This window comes from Necator americanus, chromosome I, assembly GCF_031761385.1.
Source record: "Necator americanus strain Aroian chromosome I, whole genome shotgun sequence".
Taxonomy (NCBI): domain Eukaryota; kingdom Metazoa; phylum Nematoda; class Chromadorea; order Rhabditida; family Ancylostomatidae; genus Necator; species Necator americanus.
The window spans coordinates 1,212,633-1,225,180 of NC_087371.1; the positions used below are offsets into that span (position 1 = coordinate 1,212,633).

Consider the following 12,548-nt stretch of genomic DNA (forward strand, 5'->3'; position numbering starts at 1 on the left):
ACATAAGGTCCTATATAGATCTTCATGATGAAAAGGTCCAATTTTGGCATCAAACCATTGATCCGAAAGATATCCGCTGAAAGAGACGACGAAAGAAGAGCGGTGTTGTTTGTATTTCTTTTCTTTTCCCTCTTTTTTAGTGTTGCTAGTGCAGAGGTTTTCAAATTAGTTTTGTCCACTCAATTTCACATTCGTTTTCACGTTTCCATATATCTTTCTCCTATATATTCTGAACTTGCAGTAGAAATAGAATTTTCCATTCACTAAAGTCTTCGTGTTAGGTTTTTCATCTCTTACTCAACGATCTATTAATAGATCGTTTCCCTTCGATACTTGGAGCCTACTGCGGATAATTCTAGAATTTCCCATTCGCCCGAGTCATTTGTTTAGTTTACTATTTATACTTTTATCATCCTCGTGTCCATTTCCCATCCTTAGTGTCATTTGACGGCTTTTCTTATCAGTGTGTAGCACAGTTTTTGGCGTTGTCCTGAATTTTCAGACGTCTCGCGTTTCTTGTGATGAAATTTGCCTAACTATTTATTGACTACTTTCACTTTATAGGAGAAGCTGTTCATACATGGCTCGTCGCCCGTATGATTTGCTGTTCAAGCTGTTGCTCATCGGTGATTCGGGTGTCGGCAAGACGTGTATACTTTACCGATTCAGCGATGACGCTTTCAACACCACGTTCATTTCAACGATTGGTTAGTTGCTCCATAATTTCTTTTGCTTTGTTTTCAGATAACTCTTCAAACCTTGCGCAGAATTTGTCGATGAAATTTGTGAATCATTGTCTAGTTTTTTTTTTCTGTAAAAGAACTGAGTTGAAGTCGTAGAAGTCCGTTAGAAATGTTTCTTTTGGAGAAACGTAGTCGCAGTAGTTCTCTTTTATTCACGTGCTATGTGCGATTGCATATTTCATGAAAATCTGCCTTATGTTCACGTAAGTATGGGGTTTTCCCTGAACTCCTTTTGGGTTGGTTAGAGGGTATGTAAGGCTGTTTTTTTAAAGATGATCCTGGTGCTGATTTTGGAATGATGACTTTGGTTAATTCGTAGAGGTAAATTTAGCGCTCTCGCGATGTGAAGCTGTTTTTTTTTACCATGGAGCAGTTAACCAAAATTCTGTTCATTTTCATTGAAATCACTATACTGATACGAAGACGTATGCTTTTGCTTCCTAGTTCTTTTTGTTTATTTTCGCAGTAGTTTCCATGCATCGATAAAATTCTAGGAAAATCTAAATTCAGCAATTTCTAATTTCGAAACATTCACTGCTACTAAAATTCTTCTTATGATTTAAGTTTTGGTTCTTGTTGAAATGCCATGAAGCGTTCGTGACAGACCAGAAAATAGATATGGATTCACGGGCGTTGTTTTTCTGGGGCTTCTATATTGGATTCTATTCCATTATGAGCAGCGCAGTGGTTTTTTTTTTTCATTTTTCCAACACATTTGGTGAGAATTAGCTCAATAGTTGGTGGCTTTGGAAGTGTTCGAATGTGCATAGTCATTATGACACAACGTTTATCCTGACGAGAGGGTTGGCCTTGGCGGAGAGTGTTCTTCAAGGTGTTTTGTTGGAATGGAAAAGAGTCGAAAGGGGTTCTCGTTGCCAGAACGGGTGTATTTGATATGATGTACCATAATTCTTCGGGTTTTGCTTTGATAATAACTACTTCGTTGACAATTTTCTCGGTGCTTTACACAGCGTTAAGATGTCATCTGTGTTCATTCACATTCGAAGAACTTTAGACTCAATAAGGGAAGAAAAGAGACGTAAATAGTTTAGAAGTTGATTGAAAATTTGTATTTCCGCCCATTTGATGGGGTCTGCCTTTCTTTGCCTTGCAGAGAACTGAGGAAGAGCAACAAAATTATTATAATTTCATGTTTTTATGTGAATATTGAATAATATGGAATTAATCAATAAATAGGTATTATTTGCTTCCTAGTTTTATTTTGTTGACTTCACCGCTTTGCATGGTCGCAGATTGCTTCACGGAACAATTGTTTGAGAGTTGCTGATTATATTTTTTCCAGTTATTTTGAGTAGATCTGATTCATCTGTTTGGAATGGAATGAAACGGTGAAGTTAATGAAACCTGTTATTGGAAATTGCAGAACAACTTGGTTGATTGGCTAAAAGAAGACTATAGTTGAGAAGTGACAGTATGACCAAATTAGAGAGGGAGCTGACTTGAAACCGCAAATTGGCAACACAAAATTTAGTTCCTGACTTTTACCCGTTTCATACGTATATTCCAGGCATTGATTTCAAAATCAAGACAATCGAATTGAGGGGAAAGAAAATCAAACTGCAGATATGGTGAGTTTAGAGATAATTTTGATTGTTTTGAAGGATTTTGTCCTCTTTTCTTTACCACAGTTTACTACAGAAAGATCCCATTCGTTTGAATACTGATTATTTGATACTATATTCTTTCCTTGCTTTAAATTGAGTTCCAAAGTTCTGTTTCTAGGGATACTGCCGGTCAAGAACGTTTTCATACAATCACAACGTCATACTATAGAGGAGCAATGGGAATAATGTTGGTGTACGATATAACAAATGCGAAAAGTTTCGATAATATAGCAAAATGGTTGCGAAATATCGACGAGGTTAGCTGGTTTTCTGTACACTCGATTAGCACATTCAAATATTCCTTTGAATTTGAATTATACAAAAAAAAAACACTCCTCGAATAAATTCAAGTGTGAGTAAACTCAAGTTTTCAACTCACCAACGAGTTTAATAGTCAAACGTTCATGTGACCACGACACTGGCGAAGATCGTTCTTTTTCTGTTCGGTCTGTAATACTAGATACATTTTCAGCACGCATCAGAGGACGTAGTGAAAATGTTGCTAGGAAATAAATGCGACATGACTGAACGACGAGTAGTGAGTAGAGAAAGAGGAGAGAAAATTGCCAAGGATCATGATATCAGGTTAGTTCAGAGCCAGTTTCGACTTAAACATTGCAACGCCTTTGATCCATCGTCATTTAAGCTCAAATTTCATTCGATGAAAGCGTTTTGGATACAATTTCTAATAGTTTTTATGTTTTTTTTTCGGTTAATTGGAGAATACTTTAGCAATTTTCAGTTGATAATTAGAACAAATAACAATTTTTCTTCTTGCTTCAAATGTCCAGTGGGAGATATGGGCTCATTGTTCTGAAACAAAAGGTCGTTGTCTGCGCGAGAATTGCTCATCTACAGAATTGAACAGAAACAAAAAAAACTAGCATTTGTTCGTTGTTTAATGGGTTGTCACGTTCATTTCTAAGAAGAAAAAAAGCAAACGCTGTAGCACCAAGGTGCAAGGGATAGTTATATAGTTGGATAGATTCATATTTGGTGAAATTTTGCTTTATTCAGATTCCTGGAGACGTCAGCCAAAGCGAATATACATATTGATACAGCCTTCTATGAGCTAGCAGAAGCTATTTTAGATAAGGTAAGTTTAATTGATGTTTGCTTAGATTTTTTTCCAGTTGTTATGACATTTTTGTGGAGTTTCGGCTCTTGTCCATCCTAGAGTTAAGAACGTGAACTGCTTTTGCTGTGTAGTATGACAATTGCGAATGGTAAAGTTTTCCAGAGCAATGAGACAATCCTCAGAAATTACTGAGTTACAAACAATTGAAAAAAAAAGAGACGTTCTTTGTAATAATTTAGTACTAGTACATATTTGTTGTGTGTAAATGGTCGCATAGTCAATAGTTTCAATCCTTATATTACAAAATTTTGAATGTTCTGCATGTTCTCCTGGGTGCTTTCGAATAGGAACTGATTTGTAAACATTGTGAGTGTGTTTGGTAAGCTTAGTTCAAGTTCTGCGTTTCTTAAAAATGTAGCACTAAACTTTCAAGACACTCTTTAACTGAGATAGAGCTCTCTGTGAAGCGGTTCGTTCAAGGGAAACAGTTATTGAAAAACTCTCGCTCTTAGAAGATAATTTGTCTTTTTGGGAAGTTCAAGACATACCGTGCAGCAACGCGGCCTAGCATTTATTGCTATTAATTATTATTTTTATTCATTATTCAGTTATCATTATTTATTACTCATTATTCAATTATCGTTATTCATTATTCTTTCATTCTATTTCATCTACATTATAGCCTTGTTTGTTTTACGTGATGAATTGCGTCTCATTTTCTCGACAAATCGCACTTGAGTCGCTTTTTTTTTGCTCTTTGCGGGTGATTTTTTCAATACGTGATAGGCTGTAACTACAGTAACGAACAAAAGATTAAGGTTTTTTTTTGTTTTCCAATCTTTGCTTCAATATTTCATTTCCTTTAGGTTAAATCTGATACAAGTAATCGGAAATGATGTAAGGAAGGTAATTCCGTTCGAAAGGTTGAAGGAAAATTGGCAATTTCAGATTTGTTGCAAATAGCATGGATGAGAGTTCAGCAATTTTCTACTTGTCTCTACTTGTTTTTGTTTCCTCTTGTTGTTTTATCATCCTTTTCACTTTCTGGACTACTTTTTTTCTTTCACTCTTTGCTGGAAAGCAAGGAATTGCTGTAAACGTGCAGCAGCTAATTATCAAAACCTTTTTTTCTCGGGCGTGGGAAGAGAGAGGTTAGTGTCGGTTGCAGTGTTCATCCAAGTTCCGTTACTAGAACCAGCCAATGTTTCAAGAAGTAGAAAGGTATCGTGAAGACTCTCAGAAGTGACCGAAAACTCACTGAAAGAATTGATCACAAGATTCTTTGAGAAGTTAGAAGTGGCATTTACAAAACAAAAAAACCCGTTTGCATTGGGACCAACAGAATTCGTGCGCAGTAGGATTTTGATATTTATTCACTCAGAGTAGGATTGAAGTGTTGATTGGGTGACCGTTTCGTTCAGTCAAGTGCGCTTTTGGAAATTTTACCCGGAGCTTTCTATTCTTCATGGAAACCAATGGTTTCCTACAGGGATTTCTACCAAACAGTCCGTCAGCACATAAACAGCGATGAACAGTCTTGAGTGATGCGAAAATCTTTGAAAATGGAACACGATGTTTTTGAACATCGACTGCGGTCACATGCGGACTGTTTCTAACTTCTCTAAGGATCTTGCCATGAATTTCTTCGATAAGTTTTCTATATGGGCCATTTGTAGAAGTTTTCAAGACTTTTTTTTCTTGAAACATTGGGAATTTCTACTGACGGTTCTCGGATGAACATTGCAACAGATAATAACTTCTTCCTTTATTACATCCCAAGAAATGGCTTCGATTATTAGTTCTTGCACATTGAGAGCAACTTCTTGCTCTTTATCCATGCCTGAAGCATAGAAATTAGTTGAGAAAGTGTAGAACACGAGAAAAATTTAACCAGAGGGAACAGAATTAGTCTAAAGAATACAATAAATGAAAAACTGCTGTACTTTTGCCCCCAATATTTACAATACATCGGAAAGTGCAGTTCTTTTCTGGAACTTTCGTCTTTTTAGACCTAGTTGCATTTCTTGCATTATTTATGATTTCTTGTAATAGAACTACTGTGGTCTAACTAAAAAGAGAACAAAAAAAAAAGGGAAGAGGCTAAAAGAGAGAAAATTTCTCAGACTTTTATACGCCACTATAAGTTATTGATTCTCATCCGATCTTCAAGTTTCGATCCCCTCAAACCTTTCATTAGTCGCCGCTTGCCACTAAATTTTATTAGAATCCAACCGGGAGATACCAATGGAGCTGTGTTTGTGTACTATGTATGTTGTAGCAGCAGCAGTGTTTCTAAAGCGCTGTGGGTCTTTATTTGTAATCGGGCCTCCCAATGCAAGAAGAGGTGTGTTCTGCTCTGGATTTCTGACCTCAACATCGTATTGCCCCGAGGAATCAAAAACGAATGGCTTTTATTGTTCTCAAATGACTTTGGTGTTAATTTTTTTTGGTTATAATATCTTTGTTAGTCTCCTTTAACGTTATATTCTATAAGGCAGTAGAAGAGTACGTTAATTACAAGCCATGGTTTTAGATGCCAGCTCAGACAGAAGAGCCAAGAGTGACGATAAATCCATTGGATAGTGGGAAATCAGGCAGTGGCGGCTGCTGTTAGGAACCTTCTATTTATGTGCGTATCGATCGGTATCATTTTGTTCTCCAGATTTTTTTCTTCGTTTTGCTTTCTTATGTTTCCATCAATTCATCTTATCCGGCTTATTGATTCTCGGGTACCGGTGAGTCGGTGCGTCGCTTAATCATTGCGACGTTTCTTTTTTTTTCAAATTGTGTAGTCCAATTGCGCCGTCGTTTTCCTTTTAGTCGATTTCTTGTCCCTGTTTCTCTGCACTTCTTCTTGCTCTGTTTCTCTGTTTCTCGCCGCTTCGATTTGCCGTTGATCGCTGTAGTTCGATCCAAGTTCCCTTGCTATGTGAGGATATCATGTTGCTGCTGCACCGGAGTGCTATCGTCTACGGGTTACGGTGGAAGAATCCTCAAATCTTGCATTGAGAATAATGGTTTAACGGTGCAGTAGTAAGTGCAGCGAACAACCTTCATAACTTTACGATACTTTTCTGTAGATTGTTATCAAAGGTGTTTTCCAATAAGTTTGTAATCTAGGCTGTTTTTTTTTGAAATAATACCGTACAGGAGTATTCTATATTCACTGAATGGCATGTAGAGATAATTGGCTGACAGCCGTCTGATCGATAACTTTTGGATGCGTTGAGAGCCAAGTGTTATATGTACTCCTAGACTATTTGCCATTTTTCGTACATTTGTCAAAGGCCATCGCTAGATTTCCGTTTTTTTTTAAAATTGTTGTTAATCCTCGATTAATGTGTGCTTTGTATGCTCTCAATGGAGATTTTCATTTCTCTTTGTTTGGGTGGACGGTTGTTGAAAACTGCTCCGCTCAATCTTTGGTTGAATGCGTATCGCTGTGATCATTGTAATGAAGTTTATAAAGAACAGTGATGTGAGTTACACCTGAAAATCCAAGAAGTAGCTGATTTCTACTGCTCCTGGAAATCAGATTGTAATACAGGGGAAAGTTTTTGTCAGGAAGGAAAAGAGCAGCGCAACATGGAGGGCAGTGCGGCTTCGACCTCTGCAAAATGACACGAGACGATATTTTTGAACGAGTTTTTTTTTCCCAAAGGTCTTCCTCATGAAAAAAAAACCGGACTTTTTCCCCATAACAAAATTCCCCATTTCTCATTTGAGACGCACGTCTTTGTCTCTGCGTTGGCGTACCGCCGCCTACACTTACCCACTTAAACATAATTATAATGTTACGGAACGTATATAACCAGATCAGGTGGCTAGTACATGAGACAGACCAATCACAGTAGGAAACCTGTTGGTTACGACATCATCCGTCAAGCTCGAGTACAGCGGATCGTCACAATTCGTGTAATGTAACTCAGTTTTGACGCATCTGTATGTGATTAGTACATTTTCCAGTTTTTCTCCTTTTTTTAAACAGCAATTTTTAACACTGAAATGACATTTTTTAATATATATTTATTTTAATTGAAAAATCTATAAACATTCGAAATTATGTGGGAGAATCGGTCAACTATTCAATTGTTGAGTCCTTGTTTGCGATTCTCTTCAAACCAGGTCAGCGATGATTACTCTTCCGTAGAGAGGTGAAAGGTCTGAATAGAGAGCGTTTTTTTTTCGCTCTCATGGATCATTCGTAAGAATTCGCGTGGATTTTGTACCTCATAGGAACGAATCGAATTGATTCGAATCGTATTTGTTACCAAGTTGCTTGGTTTTCAATCACTTGTTTCGTAGAAAGTAACGTTTCTATTTGTATTATATTATGGGAATAAAATTCTTGGAAAATGTAAGTGTTACTATCCGATTATTGCTCAAACCGAAAACTGCAAAACATTCGCAGCGAGCAGGATTCGAACCTACGCGGGCAGAGCCCAATTGATTTCTAGTCAATCTCCTTAACCACTCGGACATCGCTGCATGGTTTAGGTGGCTTTGATTTTCTTTAAAGATGCATTATTCTCTTGCATTGAAAACTGAAAAGAAACTGAATGCTGCATTTTAAAGCATGTTTTCCGTTCTGCTAAGAATATCCAAAGAATCTGTGGATATATAAGTTCAAAGGGACCTTTTCTTCATTCACTGCATCGTTATGTTCTCAATAACTATAGCTTGTAGTTTAAACTCTTATATTACTTCATAATTACTATAACTACCAGTGAAGTTAATTTTTTAAAGGTGATTGCGGTTTTTGTGAGGAGCTCTTTATGCGGTGTCTCACTGTTTTTCCCAATATTTCTCAATAGATCAGTATGAATCAATAACTTTTCCGTCATATTCTTTTACGCTCTTAATTTAGTAGATAAGAAACGTTGAAGGTTCCTCGCAAGTTCCACAGGTGACCTGAAGTACACTACGAATAGAAATGAACTCACACCTACAAGGTTTTGGATCCCTACACTATGCGTTCATAACGCAGCGTATGTCGTTGGTAGTATCCATAAGCTGGAGTTCACTTCCTCCTGCCAGTAATGTGCAAAAACCAATATTTTCTGAGAAAAAAAAAACTCACACTTCTCTCACTTCACACTCTCACCTTTCGCACTCAGACGCATAAAAGTTCGACCTTCCTTAGATCCTCGGAAAATCACCGCAATATGTCGGTTATAAATGTAAAGCAAGAGCCAAGATCGAGCTCCGATGGAGATGACGTCGTCGAAACGTTAGCCGTATGGCGGCCCTCAGAGTTCAGAGCCGCACGCGCGGATCGGCGGCTCTGCACTTCGATGGTTATTGAGCGCAAGGTTATGAACACTCAACAAGGCTGCCCGTGCGGCGCCGAAGTGCGCCGCCCGTGCGGGTCTGAACTCTGCGGGTCACCATACGGCTAACGTTTCGACGGCGTCATCCTCGGGGGCCTGATGAAGAATTTAAAAAAAAAGTTGGGTTTTGATCCACATTTATAATCGACAAAACTCTCGCATTCACGATTACTACTGGCGGACACTTAAAAGTAAGCTCCTATCAAGTTCAACCCATCAAAAGATCCTATATATGTACCTTTTTGCTCATTTTTCACCTCCGTGCTCCTGCCTTACTTCATCAAGGATCTTTCTTCTTCAATATAACTTCAAACAATTCTTTTCGGGGAAATATAGTAGGCTTTTAGTACAGCGCACTTGACTGCCAACAACGGTTTAAAAAATCTGTACTAATTTTTTTTTGGTCCAGAATAATCAAAACATCTAGAGATAGACATCGGGGAAAAATTCCTAGGCGATTATTGTAATGTTGACCACGAAAAAGCAACGCATACGCACTACGCAGTGGTGTGACATATTAAAGAAAAACGTTTGGTTAGCCCAGACCACCGGCCACCGACGCTTTGCATGCGACGGTGGGCACAGGCGACCGGAAGCCAGGATCATTCGGTGGATCCGTGGGCGAGTTGCAGGGAGCGGAGCCGCCGACAGAGGACAATGTGCGGATCGCAGCCGAAAAGACGAAAGCGCTAAAATGCTGAAGGGGACGGAAAAAGCGGAAGGGAGAGAGGGAAATCCGAAGGTCCTGGCAGATGGTCCGGCGTTATCGGAAAGAGGAAGTGGAGCGGTGAAACCGAAAGAGGGAGAGAGGAAGCCGAAGGTGGACGGGTAATAGGAGAACGTGAAAGCGGAGCAAAGGAAACGGAAGAAGGAGAGAGAGAACAGGATCTTGAGGAATAGAGAGGGAGGAGGGAGAGAAATCGAGCAGAAAGAAGACGGCCACAATGAAATAACCTCAGATCAGTGTATTCCTCAAGAACGTCAGAAAAACAACAAATGTTCCTGTATGGAATCTTGTAGAATCCAGTCGATTTTCATTAGCATCATAATCTAACCCATTATATTGGGGGCAACGTCGAGTGAGGTATTTTGAGGTCAGTCAAAAAAAAGTCAAAAAAAGTCTCTATGCAGCGGTACTCGGTTACGGTTCAGATAGGGTTGAGGAACCAAATGTTTGTGGTGTAGTGGATTTGTTTCCTGTCCCAGCTCGTGTTGCTGAAGGTTCAATTCTTTTCGCCGAAATTTTCAAATCCCACCCCGAGAAATTTAATATTTATTTTCGGTGTTGCTACCCAACAAAGCTTAGGTACAAAAATTCGAAATTAGAGCATAAAAAGCGCATTCACTGCATTGATACAGTATTTAATTGTTAATTTCATGAAATTTGATCATCCGCTTTGACGTTCTGGAATTAAGATGGTAACGGAGGTGCCATTTTACTTGTGAAATTTGACAGAATTAAATGACAGAAGTTTTTTTTTGACTATTATTGTTGTGTTGTTAGTGGTCTCTTTTTATTATTATCTCAAATTCTTGCAGATCCACAAACCCTCACTGTGCTTTTCCTCCTCTCTCTCCTACCATTCCCGTCATTCAAATCATACCAAAACAAAATTCCTCTTTGTCTTCCCTTTATCTCTGACAGTGTCAGTGCCGCTGTTCAACGAAGCATTGTTCAAGGAAGAAATTTCGCCTAAACTATGTAGATCGACGTTCTAAGGCCCTAACTCCGCTCGATCCATGGGGACAATCGCGTGGCGAAACGCTGCATGGTCCATCGTTGGTTCCGAATCGAATCGAATCGTTCGTTCGGACGTAATGGCCTTCCGTGAGTGCATCTGAGGATGCAGGTAACTGCTGAGCGCCGCTGACTGGTCAGCGCCGGCCATCGTGACCAGTTCGTGGTAAGATGCCGCCGCCGGCGGCGCCGCCTTTTCACTAATGGTGTCTTCCAGCTCGTTTCTTCTTCGTTTATCTATTCGCAACGTTTAAAGCTGTCCTGATTTTCAGCCTCACTTTACCTCAACGATTTACAAATAATGGGCTGTACCAGCCAGAAGACAGTTTTTCTCCAAAAATTCCTCCTTGAGCCCTGTAATATCGGTTCTTTTCAAAAAAATCTTAATCATTATTGAATCAATCATCGAAAATTTGCGTTCTGAAGCTCTTTCTTGATCCGAAATGTTCGCAATTCATTATCCGTAATTATTTTAAATACTTACTGAATAAGTATTACATACGTAAATTGTAAATTGTATACAAATTTATATCCATAAGTAACGGCACTACTCGTTCGTATGCCTGAAAATTCATAAATAGACGAATTCCTGTACATTGTTCAGGAAAAAAAGACATCAGATAGAAAGCGCAAACCAGGATACGAACTCTGGAACAGTTACAACACCGGCCCTACGTAAACAAGTGAACAAACAAGTAAACAGATTCAACTAGTGTACTCAAATCCTCACTGAACCCGCATCCATTTCCGCGTCGGAAACTAGTCAGCCATTCCTCCAGAAAAACTCGAACTCGATCGAGTGGCCGACGCCACATTAGATTTACTGCCCCTCTCTGCCTATTATTACTATTTCAATCGTATATCGTCGTTCTAAATTTTCTCGTTGATCCTCGGCTGTTCACAGGCTTATAGCGCCGGACTACAGTAGTAGAGTACAGTAACCCCACGCCTGTTAATTTTATTTATTATATTCCATATTCTTTTATATATTTTATGCTTTATTTTATATAATTTATTTATTTTATATATTATTTATATATTTTACATTTATATATTTATTTTATTTCATTTGATGTCATTTCAACGTGGAAATTTGAGGTTGATTGCGAGCAAAACAGTTTGAGTATAGTATAAATCTGTGCAGTCGTTAGCACCGCAGTGCGTACAGTACACTGTTGCGTCATAAGTCGGTATTACGGTATCTGGGTCACATAATATTACTAGTATTTGTATTGTTTAGCATTTATTTGTTAGTATGTGGGCTTATTACGGCAATGTACAAGCACATACTAGTGAAACAATACTGTTCTACGCACTGTAATGTTACAGTACCATCCCTACGATACCAGCAATCTACCAGAAATGTCATGGCTTTCCTTATTTGCACAAATTTTCGCTACCATAGCCGTGAATTCCATGTGAGACCATCGTAAAATTTCTGTAAAACAGATGAAAAGAAGAAAAAATGTCACTGTCAGAAATGTGAAGAATTATACGTATCCGTATTAATACTACGTGAATATTAGATGCTGTTTGGGTCCCATTATGATTTTAGGCACGAAAATAATAGAAGAAATTTTGCACACTTAAGAATAAAACTTATAAGAAAATACTAGAAAAAAAAACCGACGAGAAGAGCTAAAAATTGAAGCGTAACTCATCGAGGTATCACGAGAGTACAAGATGCCGCTCTGTCTCACCTTCATCGACTTGAAAAAGGCCTTCGACTTAGTTGAGACGGAAGCGGTCGTGGAAGCCTTGGACAACCAAGGCGTCCCCACTCAGTACATAAAGGTACTTCGAGAGTTGTACTGTAACTTCACGACCGGAATTTCGCCATTCTACAAGAACATCATCATTGACGTGAAGAGGGGGGTCCGACAGGGTGATACAATTTCACCCAAAATATTCACAGCCACCCTCGAGAACGCAATGCGAACGTTGGAATGGGACGACATGGGAGTGAACTTTGATGGTCGGCAGCTACACCATTTGCGCTTGCTGATGACATCGTACTGGTAACACCTAGCATCA

General features: G+C 38.8%; 3 protein-coding genes across 3 annotated transcripts; all 3 read left to right on the forward strand.

Moving 5' to 3' along the window:
* Positions 1 to 580: 580 nt before the first annotated feature.
* Positions 581 to 6,060, forward strand: RB195_004151 (uncharacterized protein; the record flags this gene model as incomplete). The annotated part of the gene is made up of 6 exons (XM_064179764.1): positions 581 to 707; positions 2,272 to 2,332; positions 2,487 to 2,625; positions 2,841 to 2,953; positions 3,386 to 3,464; positions 5,980 to 6,060. The coding sequence occupies 6 exons, from the start codon at positions 581 to 583 to the stop codon at positions 6,058 to 6,060; spliced, it is 600 nt and encodes a 199-aa protein (XP_064033147.1).
* A 3,182-nt stretch (positions 6,061 to 9,242) lies between these two features.
* Positions 9,243 to 9,608, forward strand: RB195_004152 (uncharacterized protein; the record flags this gene model as incomplete). Its single annotated transcript, XM_064179782.1, has 1 exon — positions 9,243 to 9,608. One exon carries the CDS (start codon positions 9,243 to 9,245, stop codon positions 9,606 to 9,608), a length of 366 nt encoding a protein of 121 aa, XP_064033148.1.
* Positions 9,609 to 12,197: 2,589 nt separating this feature from the next.
* RB195_004153 (uncharacterized protein) lies at positions 12,198 to 12,536 on the forward strand (the record flags this gene model as incomplete). Its single annotated transcript, XM_064179795.1, has 1 exon — positions 12,198 to 12,536. One exon carries the CDS (start codon positions 12,198 to 12,200, stop codon positions 12,534 to 12,536), a length of 339 nt encoding a protein of 112 aa, XP_064033149.1.
* Between the last annotated feature and the right edge of the window lie 12 nt (positions 12,537 to 12,548).